We start from the raw sequence: 25521 nt of genomic DNA on the forward strand, positions 1-25521 counted from the left end.
CCCCCCCCGATCTGTTTTCAGAGTTTTATTTCAGAAGGAAAAAAGGATAATTTATAGAATCCCAAGCTATAAAATCTCAACTTCTAAAAGCAAACTTGTTTCCAATTAGACCTTCCAATATGGGTTTATGGCCTTTGACACAATGTAAGGTTCACAGCATTTTATAAGTATCCACTAATGATGCCGTGATATCAATCTGAGTGTCTGGCACAGGGACGAAGAAGGAGGAGACTAGTTGTACATTTAAGATATCTTATAGTCAACGGTGAACATACTGTAGAAGAGCAAGCTGGACCTTTCTAGTGAGTGCTTCAGGTTCCCGCTGGAGGGCAAGTATCACACCACATCTTAAAAACCAAATAGAAAGTGCTAAAAGAAGAGCAGATGTCTACACCCACACCAAGGCTGAAATGTCCTCATCGGCAGTAGGGAGACAGGCATTTAAAGGGACCCCACGTTGTAGTAGCAAATCTAAAACTCTTCTTTGCTGTTAGTTGTTCTGCCGAAGGAAAAACCACATGCCTAGCAGATAAGTTTCCTGATACTTGCAGTGGGGGTGTAGAAGCCATTCAAAGTGAAGATTTCACTCAGCATGTCACTGAGACTAGACAGTGAAACTGTCTAGGACATGACTGTCGATATAAGGAGAGTAGTAAGAGAATAGTAATTTCCGCCAGTGGTGGTCTAGGTTGTAAAATATTACATGCTAAACGGGGGCACTGTTGAGACCCTACTGAGAACAAAATTAATATAATGTATTTTATGTGGCTTGTGGAAGATTAGATGTATGATGTTTAAGTAAATCACGCTTTGTCAAGAAGTTTTCATTTCACAAATAAAATTTGAAGAGAAAACAAGCTTTGCCCCCTCATCCCTCCTGTGCAGCCCACAGCACAGGTAGGGTAACATATTCCCCAAACAAAAATGGCAGGAAGTACTTCCTAACGCACCTTGATACCATGAATGGGGTATAAGCCAAAGCTGACTTTCTTATGTTTTGAAACAGAGTTGCCTTGTGTGGAAACTAGTTAGCTCACATTACAGCTAAGCCCAGCACTAACCACACTATTATACCTTGTGTATACATTTTGCTCATTTTGTTACCAGATAATATGGATAATATGGAATAGGTCTCCATGGCATAGCTAGAAATGCCTTCTGGACGCTCTTTAATAAGGATAGCCTTCTGGGACATCCCGTAAATGAGCATCTACATGGCACAGTCAATGTTTCTTCCTCATCCTTTTCATAGGGCAGCACAGTAGTTGTCCTAAATCCTCCTGATGCCGGGGTTCTGAGCACACCAACCTGTCACTTCTTTGTTTAGTACAAGTAACAGGAAACAGGACCTTGACTTCTCTGTAGTTAGAAGAAGGCACAGCAAGAAATGAGGCCAGTGTAGGACTCTCAGCTAATGTCTGAGGGAAGTAAAGACAGGTGGTCCTCAGTGGGAAGTGGGTCAAAAGCACTGGTGACCACAGGTCAAGTGTAAATGCTGTAGAGACCAAAGAGGACCACTTGGCCCTGGAACATTCCAAACATGAATCACAGCAGACTCTTCTAGGGCTGATAATAACATGGCCTGATTATTACATGTCTGAGCGCCAGGCAACATGTACGTGCTTCAACCTGAATGTATTGAGAAGGATGACAAGTATAACAAGGAAGTGAAAATAATCCCAGGAGAGGACACAGCATGACTCTTACTACACATGCAGCATGAGATTGGGACAGGGCACAAAAAGGTTAGGCATATAAGCACATGGAATACTAAGACTGTCAACAGAGCTACATCTATGTGCACATGTAATACCATCTTGCAGTAGTGAGAATGTTGGTTTTCATCCTATAAATTATTCATTCTGGTTATATGGGCCTCAGTATATCTAAAGAGAAGAGTTTATAGATGATATAGTCAAGTCATCAAATCAATGAAATTGTTCTTTGCTGCTATACTGGAGGGCAGTTATAAACCCTGGCTCTACTTGCTGTTTTTCAGGTACCATGATCAACAGGATGTCACTAGCAACTTCCTTGGAGCAATGTGGTTGATATCAATAACTTTTCTCTCCATTGGTTATGGTGACATGGTACCCAACACATACTGTGGGAAAGGAGTCTGCTTGCTTACTGGAATCATGGTGAGTGTTTTCCCCTTTCCATCTCTCTTATTTATGCTTAAGAGACCAAAAGCACTCCATATATATAAATGATTGTCAGTTACTGATTTGTTCATAAAAACAAGTTTTGAAATATGTTGAGGGCTTAAAGATTTATTCTGCATTCTATATTGTTAGGTTTTTGTTGTTGTTGTTGTTGTTGTTGTTGTTGTTGTTAATGAATGTTGGTTGCATGAAAGGCATGGCTCTTGGAACTGCTGGGGAATGCATCAAAACGAAACACAAGCTGCCCCCATCCTGCTTCCATGGAGCCTCCAGCAGAAACTTGTGGTTTGAAAATAATTGACAAATGACTATTAGTTATTCCCTGAGTCTCAAGTTGTTTAGGAAACTTAGGAATAAGAATGGGCCTCAGCAGATGAATTACCTATAGGGAACTGAGATTTCTGGGTAAATGGCCAGGAATTTGGAACATTCTATCTGAAAGCTACAAGATAAAGAGTGCAGTGCATTTGAATAAAGTAAGTGGACAGGAATGATGGGGAACATGCACAGTTGGGGACAGGAATTTCAGGACACTGGGGGAAGGTTTGCTGTAAAGGTGAGTGATGCTGGGTCTTTTCCCAGGAGACCTAGCAATCTGGGGCATGTTGTTTGCCCCTCTTCCACTGTTGTGTAGCCTAAACTGCATATACACCATTCATGCTATATGAAAACTGGGAAAACATTCTGTCCTTGACAAAGGTAGGTAAGGTTGCTCACCAAAGGATTAGTGGAGACCAGAGGCAAAGTAAAGCTAGCTTGAAATGAAGTGAAAATCTTCCTCATAGGGGCAGGAAAGGTAGGCAGATCATGAGAACTGGCTGCCCCAGCCTTGAGCTCCTTGAAGACTGAAGATTAAGGCAAAGTAAGAGTGACCATGTAGCTTTGAATGTGCTCACTGCCTTTTGAGTCTACTGTACATATACTGTGGAAGGAAAAGTCCTATTGGGCAAGACCTCAAGTCAGCAATCTACAGTCAGATGACACCCTGCTCTTAACAGGGGAGCATCCCTTCTGGCAGATTGTGTGGTGGCCATTTGACCCAGTAAGGTCATGGGCACCAAAACTCAGGTGTGTATGCTAAAAGGTCACATCAACAAGATGTCAAGTCAACATCTTTACACTGTCCACACACAGGAGAAAATACCAGCTGGCCTTTATAGGTCCACCCACAATGGAGTCACTTGTAGCATCTTCACAGGAAGATTATGCTAAAGATTTTAGTTACCTAAAAGGACAGAGAGCCTGAGCATCAGGAAAATGAGGGCATGCTTCTGCCCTGGGTAGAATTGAACCCAGCCATGCCAATTTAAAGATAACAGTAGTATTGGGATGACCATCAAGCCCAAATCATAAGAATTATAATTTGGAGCCATAATTTAGCCTTATTTCCTTGTAAAATAAAAACTTTTTAAAATTAAATTTAGTGAACTTGACATTTTTTTTTCAGTATACCTGGTATAGCTCATTACATGTTTGATTTTTTTAGAATATCTCCCATTTCTCCTCAAATAATAGCATTTTATTGTATAGCATAAAATTTTGAGAAATAAAATATATAGAAGTGTATTTTTGGAAGGCCCCATAACAAGCCCACAAGGGACATTAACAATGCTATTTATAAAAACAGAAATGATAACTACAGTCTTACCTCAGTGTGTCTCAAGATCAACTTGCTAGGTTGCTTTTGTGGCAAGAGGTACCCATTTTATTATTAATGAGGGGTGACTGGGGGGTTCATATACCTTTGTTGCAGACACAAATTTGACTTTAACCTTTCCTGGGCACAGGCACCTTGGGATACATCTGTCTTCTCTTAATATTGCTTTGTGTCTAATGTCTCCAGAACTGCCTCTTCAAAGTCTTGTCTGGCTGCACAGAATCTCTCGTTCACCTCCTTTAACTGCTTCCGTGATTAGGTTTCACTACTGATCTTTGTTTTGGAAAGGATATTCTAAGGATCCTTTAATCTATACAGACAAAAAAAAAGGTTCTTTGTAATGAAACGTACATGACTTCATTCTTGCTCTGCAAGCTCACAGTGTAACAACAGCCCATTTTGAAACTCAGGGACTCTATTCTCTCTCCCCTGTAAGAGACAATTGTTTAACTGATCTGATTAATGACGGTTTACTTGCATCTATAGAGAAATCCACAAATCCTTGGGTAGCCTCTGTAGAAGTATTTTAGAACGGTGCAGTGGCCCTCCCTTGAGAACAATAGTGTCAGGCTACTGGGCAATCTTCGGGGTGCGGGTCTAAGAAGTGGATTATACCCTCTGTAAATTCCTTAGAGACTTAGAGCAATGCATGGAAGCAAACTAGATATACCGTGGGGAATGTCAGAGTGAGATTTGTAAAAGAAAATAATGTTATACAAAGCTAGTTTCTTGACGATGAAGTATGTTTAACTAATTTTGCTTGCCTGTGCTTCCTTTTCATTATGGAAAGTATGATAACTCTTAAGCACTTAGTCAGAGATAACTTATTTCGGTAGCCATTTGCCTATTCTTTAGATCTTTATAGCATATATTATATAAACTATGTATTGACAGATTCCCTCAGCTCTAGTGTTTTCATAAATTGTGAATAAAAAAAGTACAATTTGCAATCCTCCTGAGACAGTCCAGGGTCACTCTGCATCGTTGAATGTTACTTCTGGAGTACTCTGCCTTCTGTTCTTGGTTGCTCTGCTTTCTAACCCATTTTAACATTTTGATAGAATTTACTCCTTCATGTAGTTTGTTTTCATTTTGAAGGAAAGTTGGTCTACATGTTAACACCTACAAACACTCCTCAGAGCCCTGCTTGTTTTCTTCCTAAAACAAGTGCCAATTGACACTGATGAATTATAGCTTGCCATTGTCCTTACTGCTTACATTAGTCAAAACTCAAAATTAGGGTATAATTTAGAAGTTTTTGAAAAGCTGAATTTGTGCCACGGGTCATATATTTTTAGAGACAAGGACATTAGACTAAGCTTATTTCTGCACCACTCTGGGCAGAAATATATCATGAAGCCATGAAGGAGAGATTGTTTTCTATAACATTTCTAATAGAAATCCAAATAGCATCATAAAAATTGAACCTGTCCAGGGATGAAGGGGGGATTGTGAGAGGGGACACTAGAAGTGGGGGGACAGTAATCGAGATGTAAAATGAATTTTAAAAAGCTCAAAATCTTGGCCCAGGGCTGAAGAGATGGCTCAGCAGTTAAGACCACTGGCTGATCTTCAGAAGGTTAATTCTCAGCTACCTCATGGCAGTTATCAGCCATCTATAAAGTGATCTTATGCCTTCTTTGCTATAATGCCCTCTTCTGTCATGCGTATATGTATGTAGCATACTCATCTACATTAAGCAAGTAAGTAAATTAATTAATTCTTTTTAAAAAATTAGTCTATCCTTACCCAAATTGCCTATTATTAATTGAAGACACAAAGTCTTTTCTGTAATATTTAGCTTTGTTTACAGTATTAGACATAGGTGGTTATGGAATTCCTAAAATAGGGAGAGCTTGGATTGTGATGGATTTAGTATTGGGGATCTACCTCAGTCATATGTACATGCTTGGTATGCTGAAGATCCTAGTTTGACTCCCATTCTCTCTCTCTCTCTCTCTCTCTCTCTCTCTCTCTCTCTCTCTCTCTCTCTCTCTCCCTCTCTCCCTCTTCCTCTTCCTCTCTCTCTCTCTCTCTTTCCTTTTCCCTCTCTTTTTCTCTTACACATGATCAGAAACATAAAGTAGAAATGTGCCTTATGCCTAGATTTACCTATGAATAATATCTCTCTCTTCTACATATTTTTCATATGTGTTTACATGTCTGGAAGGGTCAGAGGTCAAAATCATTTATCTTCTTAAATGAATCTCCACCTTAGAGTCTTTCATTAAGCTTCAGCCCACTGATTTGTGTAGATTAGTTGACCAACAGACCCCACATGCTACCATGGGGGCTTTTACAGGAATGCTAGGAATCCAAAATTGTTTTGTTTTGTTTTTTAACATGTCAATCACATCACCAGTTGAGCCATCTTAATCCTCATTTCAGCCTCTGCCCCAAAACCATGGAAGAACTTAACAGAAGTCACACATCTTTTAGTACAAAAGCATTAAGGTTATAGAAGAATAATTTCTCTACTCTTCCTCCATTTGAGGAAACACTGAGGACCTGAAGATGTCCTGTTTGGGATGTTCTCATAAACAATGAACTGAATTCTAACTCATTTCCTTCTCTTTTTGAAGGCAAGTGGATTGTCAGGTTTCAGTGTCAGGTTTTGTTTTTGTTTTTCTTTTTCAGAACCAACTAGTTTCTAGCTATCTCCAGTTTTACAAAGGAGTCATCATTTTGCCTAGCACTATCCTTTCTCCCATCTTCTATCTACATGTGTGAATGTAACACATCCCGCAAGCTGTGCATTTTCCTGTACTCCTGAATATATGATTATTTCAAGAGGAATCATGTTGATAAGGGTACCTTTTCACTTTCACTAGGAAGGTCACTCATGTAGAGCTTTGGCTTCCCTACTTCTATAATGTGATGGTAATTCTTCTTGGCTCTTTGACCCTTTAAACTATGAATGAATTTTGAGGCATAATTGTCTTTAAATATAGAGTAATAGCCATCCATTCACAGGTGTGAGTGTAAGTGGTTCTTAATAAGTACACTAGACTTGATAAAACAATCAAAGCGAGGTCTCCAGGTGACTCGGGTTTCTTCTGTGTCACTAGTAATTCTGTATAAAGATTTCTCAGTACATAGCAATTTGAAAAGACCACACTAATTAATACTTTTTCACTTTATTCAGGAGGCAGAGAGAATGTCAGTCCAGGGTAAAGCCTCTATTGCACTCTAGAACACTAGATAGTACTTCCATGAGCTTCAAGGTTGTGGGATATCTTGGTGTAAGTTGAGGGAGCACCCTCTTAACTCAGTTCAAAGGCATTCTGGACAAGAGCAATGGATTAGCTAAGGTCACATTGAGTCCCATCACATAAGGGCCATCAACAGGAATAGATGCTTGATTTCATGCAGAAGTGTATTTTATTCAGAACGGAAAGGAGAAGAATTCTAGGCTTTGTCAGTCAGAAAACTAAGTTCCTGATCAACTGCCTAACCAGAACATTAGTCCTTTCTAGGGTTAACTCAGATCAATCCCAGGGAAATTTTTTAAGGAACATGACAGCTGCTTTCTTCCAGCGATAGCCAAGTGTACCTAGGCCTTTTTATGACCTGTTGGGACATAACACCATCTAAACTCTCTAACCATGCAGCACTTTAGTTTCTGGAACTGCCCTTCACTCTCTAAGTTCATGGCATCCTTTCCAATAAGGAGCTTTAAATGCAGAATGACTCTGGGCTGATGACCAGTTTTATGCAATACTTCCTTGTTTCCTGCCCAAGAGTAGAAGAATGAGCTGACCTAGCAAATCATAGAAATGGGTTTCCTAGTCCCGTGGGCTTCATCTCAGTACTAAAAGATCTCCAAGCACACCCTTCCGTAGGATGAGGGCGTTTAAAATGAGCACTTGACCTCCAGCAGTAGTGCCAACTGGATTTAAAGAAAATCAGAGGAAAGCCGTTTTTGATAAAGGGAAATATTTTCATGACCTGAGGAAATGTAAAGCTCTCATGGGTTATAATATAAAACTTGAATGACTTAGAGTATTTTATTTGCCAAAATTGATGTTTTACTTATTTATTATGGAAGCATAATTATTTGTGTCAGGCAAGGGCAGTAAAATATATTTATGCTTTTTAGCTATTGAGTCAGTCAGCCTCAAAAACACAAAGGTAGGTGATATTGTCAAATATTTGTTTACCTTCTTCTTGAAGAACAAGTTGATAGATATATTAAAATGAAAGTTAAAACTAGAAAGATGCTGCTGTGTTATTGCAAGAGGAGCTGCATTAAACTCCAAGCACCTGTATGGTGGCTTAAAACCATCTATAACTCCAGTTCCAGGCGATCTGATACCCTGACCTCTGCAGGCACCAGGAGTACACATGGTATACCAACATACATACAGACAAAACATTCATGAATAAACAAAGGTTAACCTTTAAGTGGCTCTATTCATTTTAGATTAAAAGATGGACATTTAAGAAGTATATTTTTGGTAAATCTTGATTACCATTGAATTACTCTAAATTGACTATTAAAATGCAGTTTGCACTCTAATAAACTATTATACAAACCACATAAGAATAATTTAAAATTGAATTACTTTGACCATTAGTGGTTTTAACAGGCCATTAACCATAGTGGTAGGTATACTTGGATTAAAATAAAAACCATGAATTACATTTTTAAGTTAGGTCTTTGGAAGATGTCTTATAAGCAATAATTAAAACAGTCCTGCAGAGTTCTATCAAAGAAGCTTCATTTTTTTATGTCTGTGTCTTTAAGTTAACTTCATCCCAAAATAGTATTTCAAGATGGTTCTTGGAAGCACTTACAGGATTCACCGTCACTAGGTGGCTGGAAATGAAAATGTCATACTGTCGAATGTCTTGAGCACTAATCAAGGAGCAATTCGGGTAGGTAGGTATCCTCGGCTTCTTTTGCATCCTGGATGTCAGAGTAGCCGCTACTTCTGTGATCTAATGGAGGACAGAGAGAGGAAGCCATCACTTTTACCTGTCACCAATATATACCCTGCATATGTTGGAAATGGGTTAAAACTTACGCCAGCTCCCATTTCAGTTTGCTCCAGCTCAGCCCCCAGGACAGTGATACTGCTTCTCATGACTTGCTTTTTCTGACACAAGCTGACTCCACCCCTCTTCCCTTCTCCAATTTTCTTTCCTATTTATCATTTACTTTAGTCGATGAAAAGTTGATAAACTATGCATAGAAGAAAAAATACAATCTTATTTTTAATACATGAGGTCAGAACCACCCTGTCCTCGCATTAATTTTAGGTGACCAGAAGGCAGGTTAGTGATTTGCTTTGGTTTCTCATTAAAAACAGAAACTAAAAATGGGTGAAAAGAAGCCAGGATTTATTTCCTAACTTTGGTGGAAGGACCGTGACTCATCGTATTAAAGGCATACAGGGATCTTCATTCCAGAGAGGAACATATGTTAGTCCCAACTGTTTCTACATGGGCTGTGGTGGTGATGAGCACTGGAGAAAGTGTAAAACCACACTGGTATTCTTACATTATGAAACAGAATGGCCCTGAAGTAGACACTAAGGGCCCATTCTTATTCAAATGACCCATTGCCTCAGTTACTACAGCATTTCCTCTCCAACCTGGAATTCGCCTCAAACTCTGAAAATGTTCTGACACCAACAGTTCTGTTTTGCACAACTCTAAAAAACTAAACAACCGAAGTTATTTTTGAAACATAATTTTATACACATACACATATTTAAAGAACCTAGATCGGTCTGAGCTTACAGTTTCCCTAATTACAAGGACACTTAACCATATGGAGGAGATTGCTTTGTATTTAAGTTAAGGCTTTATATTTAAAAGGTTTAATTTTTTTCCCCTCTTGCGATGCTTTGGATATGCTTGGCTCGGGCACTATTAGGAGGTGTGGCCTTGTTAAACTAGATGTGTCACTGTGGGCATGGGTTTTAAGACTCTTGTCCTAGCTGCCTTTGGAATAAGAGGTGGAACTCTCAGCTCCTCCAGGCTCTTTTCTCTTATCTTGATGATAGTGGGCTGAATCTTTGAACCTGGGAGCAAGTACCAATTAAATGTTTTCCTTATAAGAATTGCATTGGTCACGGTGTCTATTCATAGCAGTAAAACCTTAACTAAGACACCTCCTTCATTTCTGTTTTTTTTTTTAATGTGATTTTTTTGACTTTCTAAAACTGTGTCTCTCCTATATACCCATGTCAACCTCCAACTCTCGATGTAGCTGAGGTTGACCTTGAACTCCTGTTCTTCTGCCTCAACTTCCCAAGTGCTGAGATTACTGGTGTGGGCATCATACCTGATGTCAACAATGGGGTTTCTAAATGCCTGACTGGGTGCAGCTTACAGGGTGAAAAGGTAACAGCCGAGAGATCACTAAATTGTTGGATTCACCTGCTTCTCTGCTTTGCTCCCAAGGTGCTCATTTTAAAGCACAAGGCATTTGATGCGTTAGAGAGCACTCATCAAGAAATGGGCCAGCAACAGGAAAGAGTAGAGCCCAGAATAAGCACAAGGAAAAACTGCTTCCCAAGGCTCTAGATGCCAGTGATTTTCCACTCCTATTAGGATTTTGATTTCTTTCCAGAAGGATCTCAGCAGTGGCCACCTGCCCAGGGAGAAAAATATTCATTGTCTTGTGCCAACTGCCCTGTCATGGCTGTCTGTAGCAGTTCGGAGCCCCTTGGTTTTCACATTCTCTGCCTGTTGGAGTAGCTCAGTTGCCCCCCACTGAGGAAAAAGAGGGATCAAATAAGCAACAGGTGTCCCTGTGGTCCAGCCTGGGTAGAGGAAGGTTCAGGTGGCTAGTGATTTATCTGCCCGCCACTGTCAGACAGACAGAGTAGTTCAGACTTTGTAGCTGAAGTTTAAAAGCCAACAGCATAGGTACAGATGTTTCTTCCTAAAATCTGTTACTCCTTCATCAGGACCTAGCACTAAAACCACTTTAATTGTCTTCAGGGAACACGGTATATCATGCTGCTTATCACCCCTCACACCTGCATGCTTCTAACATTTTCACCAGTAACTCAAAGAGCTATCACTTTTTTTAAGGTTAAGTGCAGCTTGCTATATTCTGTTCACAGCCTCCTTTGACTACAGCAAATCATTCACTGCAGGATTGACTATGTTGCCGATACCATTTCTCAACAGTAGGGCTCTTGCAAAATCTCCAAGTGAGTCTAGTTCATGATCAAGGCTATGAACTACTGATTTAAAAGTTGCAGCAGTTACAGGGCTGGAGTAAAGACTCCGAGGCTGGGTGACTGCTCTTGCTGGACACCCATATGAAGTCCAATCAAACACATAATGCATGCACAATTTTTTGAAAAGATAACCCAGACATTAAAAAGGAATAGTGGTGATTTATTTGATATTTATCAATACCACTCAATAGTTAAGCCTTCATACTTAAAGAGTTTACCAAAAAAATTAGGTGAACTGACATTTGTTTTGATATATAATGTATCATGGGTATGGAAATGATCAAACATAGAGAAAATTAATATCATGGGGCAGAGTTAAGGGTAGAAAATGAAGTCAATGTTAACCCAGGTCCACAACTGAATCCTGGTTTAACTCAGGTTTCAATGGATCTCAAAGCCAGGGATTAACTAGACAGAGCCTCTGATTATAGCCCGTTCTTTTTTGGTGATAACTTTCTTCACAGAACTAGGTAAAAGATCATCAAACATTCTTATAAATTTACATAAAACATATCGGTTCATCGGATCCATGCTGTGGTTTTCAAAAGATGATCTATGGCTCTTGTAGGACCATTATCACCCCAGATAGGAAATCTCCATTTTAGCTATATGTATGTGTGTTATAAGTTGCTGTTATTGTTGTTGTTGTTGTTGTTGAGTAGTTGATAGTGTGGTCCATCATGATTTTTCTTACTGTTGTTTTGCCTCCTCTTGTATTTATCCTTTTTCTCCTCCCTAATTAGAGCCCCCTCTTGGAGTCTCCCGGTTTCCGGTTTCCCAATCCGACCATTTGTAAGCTGCTTGTTCCCGTTTCTGTTGATCTCCCTTTCACCTATCAGAACAGAGGTCCCTGTCTTAGTTAAGATTTCTGTTGCTATTATGAAATATCACGACCAAAGCGATTTGGAGAAAAATGGGTTTATTTGGTTTACACTTCCATATCAAAGTTCATCACTGAAGGAAGTCAGGACAGGAACTCAAACAGGGCAGGAACCTGGAGGCAGGAGCTGATGCAGAGGCCTTGTGTGGGTGCTGCTTACTGGCTTGCTGGCCATGGCTTGCTTATCCTGCTTCGTTATAGAACCCAGAATGACATCACCCACAACAGGCTGGGCCGTCCCTCATCGATCACTAATTAGGAAAATGCCCTACAGACTCACCTTTCCCCACAGTGAGAATGAGAGTAATCTTTCCACACACTCCCTACGATTTCTACAGCTTGTTCTTATGGAGACATTTTCTTGAGGTTACATCCTTTCAAATAACTTCAGCTTGTGTCGAGTTGACATAAAGGTATCCAGCAGACTGTCAGTTTACCTTCCTGTTTCTACTGTTACTCCAGGATAGGTGAAGAGTAAATGGGAGCCTCCAATGATAGAAAACATGTGATGTCTTTCTTTCTTGAGTTATCTTATGCAATATGTTCTTTCTAGTTCTATCCATATACCTACAATGTTCATGATTTAATTTTTCTTTACGGCTGAATAGTATTCCAAACTGTGTGTGTACCATATTTTCACTATCTATTTATTGATTGAGGGCATCTAGGCTATTTCCATTTCTAAGCTATGGTGAATAGAGTAGCAATGAACATGGCTGGGCATGTTTCTATGAAATAGGATGTTGAGTCCTTTGGGCATATGCCAAAGAATGGTATAGCTGGGTCTTATGGTAGGTTCATTTTTAGCTTTTTGAGAATTCTACACAAACTTCCAGAATGAATGGCTGGAGCAGACTGCAATCCTACCAACACTGTGAAGGAGAGTCCTCTTTCCCCACACTCCCTACAGTGAAAATGAGAGCCCTCTTTCTGCACACTTCCTACAGTGAGAACGGAGTGCTCTTTCCCCACACACCCCACAATCTGTTCCCACTTATTTGTTGATCGTTGCCATTATGACTTCAGCAAGATGAAATCTTCAAGTTGTTTGGATTTTCATTTTCCTAATTGCCTAATTGCCATGGAGATTTTTTTTTAACTATTTTTAGCCATTTCTTTCTTCATTTGAGAAATCTCTGTTCAGATCTCAAGACCATTGTTGAATGGGTATCATCATCTTGGTTTTTTGAAGTTCTTTATATATGCTGGGTGTTAATCCTCTGTCACGTGTATAGCTAGCAAAGATCATTTCCCATTCTATGGACTTCCTTTCCATCTAGTGGATTGTTAAGTCCAGTTGAGGTCCACTGTGAATTAGTTTTGATACTTCCCTGTTCACATTTTTTTTTTTTTTTGGTCCAGAAGACATGTCTATTGGCTAAAGTAGGTATTGAAAGAAACTACTGTTGATGGGTTGATGTTAATCTGTATAATTAAATCCAGTGATACATCCTTTTAATGAAATTAGGTACAACAGAATTTGATGCATCTATGTTTAGGGGAGTAATATGGTCATCTTTAACCATCCCTTTGATTAGAATAAAGCGCCTCTCTATATCTCTTTGATTAGATTTTGTTTGAAGTTTGTTTTGTCAGAGGTTAGGATAGGTACACCTGCCTGCTTCCTGGTCCCATTTGATTGGAATACTGTTGCTTTATCCTTTTACTATAAGAAAATGTCTCTCTTTAAACTAAGATGTGTTTCTTGTAGACAAAAGATGAAGATGGATTTTTGTTTCTTGATCCATCTAGTCAATGTGTATTTTTTTATTAGAAAGTTGAGGCCATTGATATTAAAAATTATTATTGAAATGTGTGTTAGTTTGAGTCACTGTGTTGTAGGTTTTGGGCATTTTTGTTTGTATTTTTAGTGATACTTTGTGTTTTCATGGTCATGGCATCAAATTTATTATCACAGTATCTCTATTATAATCATTTCTCTCTTCGACCCAAATTTTTTCTTGTATTTTTTTTCTATTTTAATGATGGCTGATAATTTTGCTAGGTACATTAGTTTAGGGTGACTGTCATACTCTTATAGTGTTTTGGGACTTATAATGAGTTATGTCAGCATCTTGAGTATCAGTTGAGAAAACAGCTGTTATTCTGATGGATTTTCCTTTATGCAACTTATGGATTTTTTGACTCTTGCAGCTATCAACATACTCTTTGTGCTTCATACTTAGTGTTTTAACTATAGAATGCCATGGGATGATCTTTTCTGGTCTTGTCTATTTGATGTTCTGTGTGCTTCTTCTATCTCTATTGGCGTCTCTTTCCTTAGTTTCGGGAAGTAAAGATTTTGTTGAAGATCTGGTCTGTGTCATTTACTTGGGGTTCTCCTCTCTCATCTATTCCTGCAATTTCTATTTTTTTTTTCATTGTATTCCACATATCCTGTATGTTCCTTTCATGTGTTTTATTAAGACTTTTTTGTATTCCTTGCTTTTGATCTAGATCCTCGACTTTCTCTTCAAGTCCTGATAGTCTTGAAGATATCTTATGCTATGTTCAATCTGCTTGAAAGCTTTCCTTTGAGTTTTCTAGTTGATTTATTGGGCTTTCAATTCCATGTTCATTGCATATTGGGTCCTCTTCAAGGCTTCTATCTCCTTATTGAACTCTCATTGAATTCTGGATTGTTATTGTCATTTCTGTCATCCTTATGTTTTTGTTTTCTTGGGTACCACCCAGGCATTTAGTGTATTCTCCTTAATTTTAATGATTTGTTTCTTTGTGTACTCCTAAACTTCTTGAATTCTTTAATGAAGTTTGTGGTTTTTTTTTCAAGAAATTCTGTGGGCAAATATTTCTACAGGACTTGTAGATTTGGAAGAAAAGATACTTGGTTGATCTTTCATATTGTTTGTATTCTTGCAAAGAGATCTGGGCAAGTGGAGTTACTTTTTAGTTTTTAGGCTGGTATGGACATGTTGTTGGGTTAAAAGAGAAGATGTGTGGATGGGTTGGACATAGAGGTTGCAAATGCCTTGTGTTGAATCAAGTTTGGTAGACAGAGGGGACTGGGCTAGTGTACAGGATGTGCATCCCCGTCCAAGCCTGGAATATGGGTATAAAGATGGATCTGGCTGGGTGGAAAGTCTGGATGTGGCATGGGAGGAGCCTATTGGTTGGGGTATAGGTAGAGTCCTGGTAGAAGTCTAGAGAATGCTGTGGGTCAAGCAGGAGAGACGAGACTAGCACTGGATGTAGGACCTAGGCTTGATCTGGTAGACTGGGGGATAAAGGCATGGATGGGGAGGGTCAGGGAGACTTACAGGGCAAGACCCTGGAAAACCATGTGGAAATATGACCTGATGGAGAGTTTGGATGCTGCATAGATGGAGCCTGTGTATGGTAGCAGATATGACAATCCAGGCTACACCCTGGCAAAGAAGCTGGGGAGTCTGACTATGTAGAGAGGTTGGATCCAGCATCAACTGTTGATTCAAAACAACCTAGAACAAAACAAATCATTAAAACTCCAAATATTCTGGATAACCCTTACACAAATGGACTTGATTATAGTTGTTTTTTGTTTGTTTTTTCATTTTTCTTTCCCAATGAGGTCCATTTAAAAATAAAAATGAAGTCATTATATAACTTGCCTTTTAAATATTGTGCTGTATCTTCTAATGTTTTTCAAATAAATTTGAATCCACCTATGACCCACATGTTCCCTATGACCAAAGACAGCTGTGAATGTATCTGTGAATGAGGCCTGACATAAACTCTAAGCTTTCTTGAAACTTTAGTGGTGTGAGTGTGTGTGTGTGTGTGTGTGTGTGTGTGTGTGTGTGTGTGTTCATTAGATCAATGCATTTCAAGAGTGGGCAATGTAGGAGACAGATAGGAGGGCAATAAATCACATAACCATTATTCCTCAGTATTATTTACTTTAAATGATCAGTACACTTTGAAGACACCAACTTGACAATTTAATTTGAGATTTTTTTTTTTAGACCTGTTGGTAATCAGGAAAAGCATATTACCTGGTGGAATTTTGAAAGTTGATTCAGCAAGGTGCGCTCTTCCTTTTGGTGATCAAATGAATGACACTAGAAACTAGTTGAGATTCAAATGAATGGAAAGATTCACCAGTATTATATCATCCTTCTGTGTATGCAACTCCTGCATAGATGCCTTAATGTGCTCATCCCTTTTCTCCTCTGTTGCTTGTCCACTGAGATTGGATTAACCATTTTATTGCTCTGTTGCCTCGTAAGACTAAGATTCTGTCAGGCTTTATGGCCTTCCTTCATACCCACTGCCATGACACCTTCCCTACCAATTGGTTTGCTGTGCCTCGGGCCAGTGAAGTGGCTGTGGCATGTGACATTGCATGTGGTCCCTGATCTGTTTCCACAAAGAGGGCACCTCCACTATTTACAATTCAGGTTGAGTGAACCTTATCCATAGAAAGAGAGGCCTAAAGCCCTTGGGGTACCACATAGTGTCTCCTGAACTCCTTTGTCTGAGATAAGCTGAATGGACTGTATTTTGAAAGGCAACATGATTGCTTCTCCAAATGAAGGCATCTCCTGACTTTGTGTACACCATGCTTTCTTGTGTGCAGGCTCACATCACTACGTTCTTCCAAGACCTTGTCACTCTCAAGCCACAGCCTACATTAATGCACAGTCTAGTGTTCTCCTTCCTGTTGTGTATCCACCCACTTGCCTGAAAGCTTGCTGGTCTCATCCCAAGAGAAGATTTTGAAATGCTAGTTTTTTTTTAAATCTTCATTTCTAGTCCATGTACTTATGTTAATTTGTTTAATATGCTTATATAATTATAGGTGTATAACAGATTTCCTGTTTTTAAAGAAAATTTATGTCTGAAAATTCAGGAAGTTAGTTTTCAGCTATTTATTCCTTGTGGTGAAATCTTGTTTTATTCATTATTATGCTTTAGTTTTAAAAATAGGTAAACCGGGATTTTATACCTTAAAGGAACATTGCTTGCAATTGTTAACTACATATTTTTCTGTCATACTTATGGAAGACACTGAAAACTATCATTTCTGTTTTGCTTGAGAAAATTAATGTTTGATACAAAACAACCTCTAAGGTAGTTGGAATCAAAAATATTAATTAATTCCTCTTTCTTTGCTTTTAGGGTGCAGGTTGCACAGCCCTGGTGGTAGCCGTAGTGGCAAGAAAGCTAGAACTTACCAAAGCAGAAAAGCATGTGCACAATTTCATGATGGATACTCAGCTGACCAAAAGAGTAAGTAGACCCCCTCACATCGTTCAAGATGATGTCACTGTACACTGTGATATTCCCACATTGAGAAATATGGGTTTTCACTAGGATATCTAAAGCAGAGATGCCATAGGTTGAGGACAGAGACATTCTTGGAATTGGCTCCATTTCTCGAGTTTTGCAAGTGGACAACCTAACTTCAGGTCAGTTAGGAATAATTGTACAGCCTTGGTATTTATATAAAGTCGATCTCATAAATCAAGGTAATAGATATACTCAACATTGCAGCCCAGTAATCAATATTAGGCTGGGTAGAAAAGAACACACTTTCAGTTGAAAATAGGAATTTTATGGTAAAGTGAGTCAAAGAATTTGTGCTTTTATGAGCATGCCTGTGTTCTAAACACAGGTGGTAGAAGCATTCAAATCTCCTTTCTATGACTTAAAGCTCTTCAGAGCTATATCCAAAATGCCATAGCATCCAGATGGAAGATCACCCTCCAATTATTAGACGTAAGCAAAGCAATAATCAATGTTGACAGAAGCCACACTTTGGCTACATTCTGGCATGGCCTATGTGGGAACTTGCTTCACCCTCAGGAAGATCATGAAGGAAGCCTTGTTATGGCTGTGCCATACAGTTTGGAGACCATGACACACACAGCTTAGACAGCCTCCTCAAAGTCACGACATCAAGCAGGAAAGAAGGAAAATACTTTTATTAGACTATTCCTTTAGCTTTTGGGGTAGTCACTTGAGACATCAAAATACTAAAGTCAAAATTATCTTGTCTTGTAACATCTCATAGCAGGCCCCGCTTCTCAAAGTAGAATTCTGTCAGGCTGTCATTGAGATAACTAAGTGCATTGTCATTTGGTAACTCCACCCACAAAAGAATCAACAGAATCAGATAAAGTCCCAACGTTCAGTAGTTTCCTCCTAAGTACAAAAAAAAAAAAAAAAATCTTTTTAGCTAAGCATGCTTGCAGTCTCATATTGTCCCAAAGAGAAAAAATCAGCTAGGGCTAGCATAGTAGGACCCTGTTTCCAAACACAAATATTAGGCAACCTTGAAAAGTATTTCCAATACAGAAGTTATTTTATTGCAAATTCAGATTTACATAGATTATTTATGAAAAGGGAACATGAATTTCAGTAGTCTTACTCAATACTTCAGTGCCTACTGCTAACAGTATTTCAAGAGTCTAGTAGAGGGTCCAACCTCCACCCCTACCCAACTGCACGTTATTTTTAGCATGACTTTGCCACTTCCAAATACCTTTTTAATTACAATTTTAATGCATTATTAGGAAGGACACTACTTGTGATAAGGTATGTATGTGGAGGTCAGAGAACAACATTGTGCCGTCCTCTTCTTTCAACTTTATTTAGGCTACTGAGTTGGAACTCAGTTTGCAAGGCTTGCATTCCCCATCCCTCTTCTCCTCATTTCTCCCCAGGTTCCTCCTTGTTTGTTCAACTCCTATTTTCCTCCTCAAAACTCAGGAGCAAGAGAGACATGAGGGCTAGAGGGGAGCCTGGGATTAAATTTCTTTTCAGAGATCTAGAAGTGATCTCTGTGTATCGTTGTTAGTACATATGCAATCCAGGGATCATTGTATGTTCTATGTATCCCATCATTAGGGTTGGTCAATAAGGTTCTCTTTTGACAGAGCTGGTGTCAAGAGTCACATGCATTATTGTATCAAAGGAGAATTTCTAGAAAGTCTTTTATAACCCATGCTATTTTATCATAAGTATTAGACTTTTCTCAGTAATTAAATCAGCACTACAAGGGGGGGGGGTGATGTTGCAGCAGAAGTCACAGGGCTTGCCAGGTAATTCTGTACTAAAAGGCTGTTCAAATTTCAAAACTTACATTCAACAAGATACCCATTGGCTTTAATAATGTTAATCTTACTAGTACTTTTGAGTGGAACTACTTTGCAATCTTTTTGCGAGTCTCTAAGCAAACCAGCTTTCTGACCAATTAAATTTTCATAGGCAGGATGGCAGTAGGTAAAATTATACATGTTAAAATGGTAGTAGAATGAAACATAAATTTATAGTTTATGATATGCATGTCATTCTGGTACTTGGCACAGCATGTGAACATAGCCCTCTAATATTCATCCTCTCAAGATTTTATGCAAGGTCATCAACTTAATGACTGTAATTTACTTGGAACATGCTTCAGTTGGTTGTTTATGGAATTTCTAAGTGGAATCCATATAAAATTTTAACTTTTTAAGTAATAATTTCAAAACCTTCAATGATTTCTGAAAGAAACTAAAAGTAAGGATATATATGTATATATACTTTTAAATTATATTATATATATATATATATATATATACATATACATATACATGATGAGAGACTAAAAAATACAAACTCAAGAGCACTACATATTGTTGAAATACAAGTGTTCTCTCACACAGTCCATAGGAGAGAACTTTTACCACAATGGTTAGCAGAGGATCAGGTCATAAATATTCTGAAATCTGAAGATGATGCTAACGAAAAAGCAATTTGAGTCTTGAAAGAATATTAACCCAGGAATACATGCAGATTTTCAAGCTTTCCAGTATGTGTCTAATAGAGGCAAATAGTAGTGTTAGAAAATTATTCACCATGTACAAATTTTCAGGGGAATGGTTTTATACAAAAGTCATTGCTCTGTATGACAGCTTTAGCCAAAGAAAACACACTATTCATTGTATACCAGTATTGAGAGAGTTAATTCTCTGAAAATTTATATGACCCTTTAGAATTAAAACTTAGACTAGAGGTGCACATACCAGATTAAAGATGTTGCCTAGCTTCGGAAGATAGGAGCAGAGACTGGTTGATGGCTCAATGGCTAAGAACTTTTGCTGTGAAGACCTGGGTTATGATCCCCTGTGACAAAAATAAAAGGCCAATTTTGTCTGAGTGCCTGAAAGCTTGAAGACCTGGGTTTGATTCACCAAGACCTTTGCAAAACTCTGGGCATGCGCTGTGCACTGTAATTCCAGAGCTGAGGAGGCAGCAGCAGAGAAGCAGGGGAGCTTGCAGGTTCATCACCCCAGTCTAGCCATATTAACAAGGTCCAGGTTCAGTGAAATACCCATCAAAACACAAGATGGATAAGGGATTGCAGAAGACACCTAAGGTAGACATGTGTCTTCCACAGTCCCATGTGCTTACATACATACAAAGGCCTCCAAGGAGAGAAGAAACATGAAACCAAAGTGGAAAATGAACATGCAAGGTTGTTTAAAAATCAAGGAAAAATATAAGTAATGACAGATTGTTATGAATGACTGATATTTAAAAAGCTTCCTTATATCATATAGGCTTATACAAAGTTTCATTTGACAATTCATCATCTCTAAGTGTTTTACTGATTCTCAAAGCACTGTCATAAGCTGTTTCTCATGTCCAGTACTGCAGAAAATCTGAGGCAGTGCCACACTTAACATCTTATTGTTTATAGTTTATTTTTTAATTGTCTGTGAAGCAGCAATGTAATAGCGGGTAGCCTTTACATGTTGAGGAATCATATGAAGGTATCTGGCCAGTTCTTATTACCACTGCCTCCATTTCTCCTATGGCTTTTGTTTGTGTATATCAAATACCTGTTTATTAGCATGCCTCTCAGATTTTCTTCCAATGAAGGATTTCAAGTCAACATGGACATTAGGAAGATAGAGAAAACGTTTCTATTTTCTTTTAGTTCAGCATGTGCTGGGGTGAGGTATAGGAAAGTCAGTGAGGAAGAAGCAGTCCTCCCCGAGGTCTTTCTCCTCACTCTCCTTAATTTGCTATTTTCCACCTTTTCGATCCTGGGGATCTAACATAAAGCCTGCTATATTCTAGGCAAACAGACATCGACCAGACTATGTCCCCAGACCTCATAATTGGCTCTAGAACTGCACGATTTCCTCTTGGGAAAGAGCACTTGGTAAAACCCACCCCCTACATTGTAACTTTTACACGTAGTTGTGAATCCTTCATACCTGTCACCACAGGCTATCATTCCTCACAGCTGGAAGATGTCCTGTGTGATAGCTGAATCACTTACTTACAGCTTAGACTTGTTTCCTGGATCTCAGTACTTGTTTTAATGGCAAGGACCCTTTGGGGGTGGTGTAATAATGTTGATATATAACGTATGTATCCAATGGCACCCACAACACCACAGACGCGTGGAGCACCAGTAACAAACTAGAAAGGGGCAGTGATCAGTGACATGACCTTTGACGTGTGCTTTAAGGCTTTATAAAAACTCAGGGAGGAGGGCAGGGGACCAAAGTCTATATAACTAGACGGTATAACCCAGATCTTCCCTGGGCAAGAGGTCCCTCCAAGTCAGCTTCCTGTTTGCCTAGATGATAGGGACACTTGGTGTGACAGGGACACTTGCTGGGCCCCGGGTCCTTGGAAATGTGAGCATCAATTTTGTCCAGTTCTCCCAGGTGCTTTCAAACTCATCTGCCCATTGAGTCATTTCTGTCAGCCCTAACAAGGACAAAAGGACCCATGGTGGAAAAATCTCAGTTACAGGTAGAATTTGGGTTTCGGTTTTGTTGTGTAATTCTGGCACATATTGTTTGGTAGCTTTTACGTTAAAAAGTAACAGTTAAAACAGTAGTGAGTTTTAAAGACTTCATTAGGGAATAAGAGAATGTGTTTTAAAATCAATTCACATGCTTCAAGTTTTTTTAAAGGAAGTGTCTGGGTTTCGTTTCACTTAAGCCCGTCAGCTACGACGACCGCCTTGGGAACACAGATCCTGAGCATAAGGCTTTCAGGGCATCACCCACCCACTCTACCCTGAATTGAGATTCCCCGCTCCTTTACCATCTCAACAGGAAACAATCATTTAAAATGCATCCAAGAAACAGGAAGCCACCCTTTTCAAAAGTTTGTGGAATTTTAAAGTAATTCGGAGTTTTCACTTTGTAGACGGGAATCTGCACCAAATCAGTTGCTATGTTTAATGCCAGGGTCATGGCCCAGCATTAAACCTTCATACCCAGTCTGGACATCAGCCCCTCTACTGTCACCTGTGCAGGTAAATCCAGAGAGGACATTGACAAGAGCTGTTCATCAATTGTCCGTGTTTCTACAACCATTATCGAGTTGGGAGCTTCAGGTCTTATAGGAACCTTGCCCAGAGGGCACTGCTAGAGGACTGCTGGCCAGTCTCTTTCCACACTATGCTCTGTGCTCAAATCTCCAACTCTCAGATGGCACCAATTTCTCTACCTTTGAAAAGACCCAAGCTTTGGCTTCTTTCTAGTCTTAACTTCCCTGGAGAGAGGGAGGGGAGGCCGCTACTTTGACTCACTGCTGTATTCTGCATCTCTTCCTGCTGTTTTCCTATTAGTTTGAGGAACTATCCTATGTAAGTGTGATAGCTATTCAGAGGAAGTGCACACTTTCTGGAAGAAACCAGTCATTTTCTTAAAATGGATTTGGGCAATACAATTTCACTCAAGGAAAAGGGGCTTCATGCATTAATCCTGAAATGTGGCATTTCTTTGCAAAAGTAGAAAGCTATAGTTGAAAATGTACCACCATAGTTATAGTGCAATTCTGTGACAGCTTCTTATTGTAAACATAAGGCATAACAGGGCATTAGTAATTGCCGGCTCCAACACTCTCATGTTGGAGAAAAGTCATTTCCAACAAGCTCACCAGGCATTGGAGCTGGCTTGGCTATTATCCACTCAAGGACTCAAGACTCATTGCTCGGTCTTAGCCCAAAGGCTACCCTTCTCTCCAGCACTGCCTCTCCTGAGTTGGCCTCCATCACTCCTCTCCCTACCAGCCTTGAGCTTTCTTCACTCAAGGACATGAAAATGGGAAAACTTCTTAGGATAAGTAACTAGCCAATTAGCTGGAAAAGCTCTACCGTTACAGGTCCAATGATGGACGCAGGCAAAGGAGTTCTACCCTGCCAAGGTAGGGCCTTTAGAGACTTTAATCAAGAGAGCAAGAGATTAGATAAGAAGATGCCCAGCCTTCATGAGGTGCCGTTTCCTGCACCTTTTCACCTGTGTGAAATGAAATGTATTTAATTTTCTCATGAAATCATGATGCCATCCCTATAAGCTTACGTGTGCTAGCGAGCAAATGAACCACTGCTTCTCTGGGAGCTACCATACACAGGATAAACTCCCATATTCAGCCATGGATCCAGGCCTTGGCTTGTGCTGCTGCGCAGGCCAGACAGACCGAATGAGCTTGCAAAAGACAAGCTTTACCTTGGCAATGGGCACTTTGCCCTTCTCTGGGGAGACAGACACAATGGAGAAGCATTGCGGTACATAGGGGAAGAATGAGCATCGAGGAGTTCTCTTTACACAAGGTGTTGAATCAAAAGTAGTTTCTCATTCGGTCAGGTAGAGTAGAGCACAGAAAGAGATCAGTAATAGCTCCCTAATATTTCACTCAAATGCTCCCAGAGAGACATAAAATCCTTGTATGAAGGCAACTAAACCAGGAAAAAAAATAGTCTTTTGAGTACCAGTTTCCAAAGCTGCAGTTCACTGCGATTCTCAGGATGAAAGTACAGCCTCGAACAAGTACCTGGAACCTGTTGTAGGATGCAGCAGCTGCTTTTCTTGTGTCTTTCTAAACAGGTGAAAAACGCAGCCGCCAATGTACTCAGGGAAACGTGGTTAATCTACAAAAACACAAAGCTAGTGAAAAAGATCGACCACGCAAAAGTAAGAAAGCATCAACGGAAATTCTTGCAAGCTATTCATCAGTAAGTACCTGTTTTCATTTCCATCTTGTTCTTTCTCCTTAGTCTTGACTTTTGAGTCTTGTGCTTACCGGTCGGTCCTTCCTTTGTGGAAGGAAAGGGAAAAAGACATTGTTATATTTGCTTCCAGGAAATATCTGAGAATCTAATACTGGACTCCTGACAAAAGTTTATTTTCTTTTATGACTGAAAATCGTCTGTGTTAATCGAAATATCTCTCTATTTGAAGGCCATAATTTCTGTTATAATTGTATTTAATTAGTGTATTTCTTTATATAATTTGCCCTGTAATGTTCAGCTTGTATCCACTGACTAATCTTGTGGGGGAAATGATATCATATCATCCATCTGGATTTTTGCATGCCACCAAACATCTTTATAGGACATAATATTGAGTTGTCATAATTCTGTAATATTCAATGGCTTCTTAATTAGGACGTTGGGGTAATGTACATATTGTATGTTCACTATAAAGCCTAGTTGGTATTGTTCAGTATTCCATTATTAAGTTACTTATATTCAAGAATGTATTAAGTTACTTTCATGCATGTCTTTGTTATGTAATGACTAGAGTCTTTTAAGATAACAGTGTGTACCTCATAAGACTCAATGATTTCTGGGAAACAGACCTTTCTCTCCAGGCTGACATCATCTGCACTGTAAGTGTTACTCATTTGGGTACCGACTGTGACACCAGACAGACTTGCTTTTAAGGCCCTTTCTCCATGGCCACAATTAAGTGGCTTTCCTTGTAAAACATACCAGGGTAATGATGGGAAGGTGGGTAAATATCAGGGCTTTGCCTGGGCCTCGAGATAAGCCTTCTCTGGCACAGCCAGTACAACACAGGAAAGCTGAGAGTCTAGGGTTTTGTTTTTTTGTTTTTTGGTTTTTTGGTTTTTTACACATTTAGTTAATTCATAGGCAACATGGAACTGCTAACCTTCTGGGAGGAGTACATAGACTTTTATCTTCTAACCTTTCAGTGGTCCAGCCTCTGCCCTGATTAATTAGGATATTAAGGTACCCTGGTATGTTTATAGTGTGCCTACAGTGGTGTTCATATGCATACTTCTGTGGGAATCCAAACCCCCGTTAGTCAAAATAAAACCCAAGGAATCCCGGAATTAAAATAGAGGAGGCCTTGCACAGATGGTAGAATAACTTATCATCACTGCTCGCAGCCACTCACTTGTGCTTTCCTATTGCCACCAATGCATTCTGCTAAGAAGGGAATGGTATGTCTCTAACTCTGTGACATCATTAGGCACATAACTGTTTTTCTCCCCGCTTTGTAAGGAAAGGACAAGACTAGAATTTTAAAATTATTCTTTGTAAAGTCAATGGAAAATACAGAGAGGGGAATTATATTAGAGCTGGCTCACAAAGCAGGAACTTGCTCCTTGGAGCTCAGTTGCTTCCTTGACCCAGGGCCAACGCAGGAGCTCCAGCCAGGCGGTTGTACTTTCTTTCATTCCCTGTACAAGAGAGGCCCCAAGAGAGACTCATATTCTTCCTCTGTGTTTCCAAGGCCCAGCTAGATAGCCACTTTCCCAAAGGACTCAATTGGATAGAAAGTGTGCTCTCCAAAGCCCTTCAACACACTAAGCCAATATTACTAAAGCAGGCGCAGCAAATCATGCTAGTCTATGTTGCTT

General features: G+C 39.4%; 1 protein-coding gene and 1 long non-coding RNA gene across 7 annotated transcripts in view; one reads left to right on the plus strand and one right to left on the minus strand.

Moving 5' to 3' along the window:
• Window positions 1–25521, plus strand: part of Kcnn2 (potassium intermediate/small conductance calcium-activated channel, subfamily N, member 2) — a 417138-nt gene that overhangs the window by 384449 nt on the left and 7168 nt on the right. For 4 of the 5 annotated variants that reach the window (XM_030250331.1, NM_001312905.2, XM_030250332.1 and 1 more), the window contains 3 exons: window positions 2000–2141; window positions 17020–17130; window positions 23739–23866. In XM_030250331.1, coding sequence (XP_030106191.1) covers window positions 2000–2141; window positions 17020–17130; window positions 23739–23866 — 381 coding nt within the window. Of the gene's footprint in view, window positions 1–1999; window positions 2142–17019; window positions 17131–22056; window positions 22166–23738; window positions 23867–25521 lie in introns of those variants that run through there. The other variant, XM_006525639.4, reaches the window with a different exon arrangement.
• Gm46623 lies at window positions 2136–23782 on the minus strand. 2 transcript variants are annotated; one of them, XR_003952650.1, is made up of 3 exons: window positions 23686–23782; window positions 8620–8763; window positions 2136–4132 (listed from the first exon to the last, which is right to left on the minus strand). It is a non-coding gene; the product is annotated as a predicted gene, 46623 (long non-coding RNA). The 2 variants fall into 2 exon arrangements; XR_001782444.2 differs by having other exon boundaries at window positions 3841–4132; window positions 23624–23739.

This window comes from Mus musculus, chromosome 18, assembly GCF_000001635.26.
Source record: "Mus musculus strain C57BL/6J chromosome 18, GRCm38.p6 C57BL/6J".
NCBI lineage: Eukaryota > Metazoa > Chordata > Mammalia > Rodentia > Muridae > Mus > Mus musculus.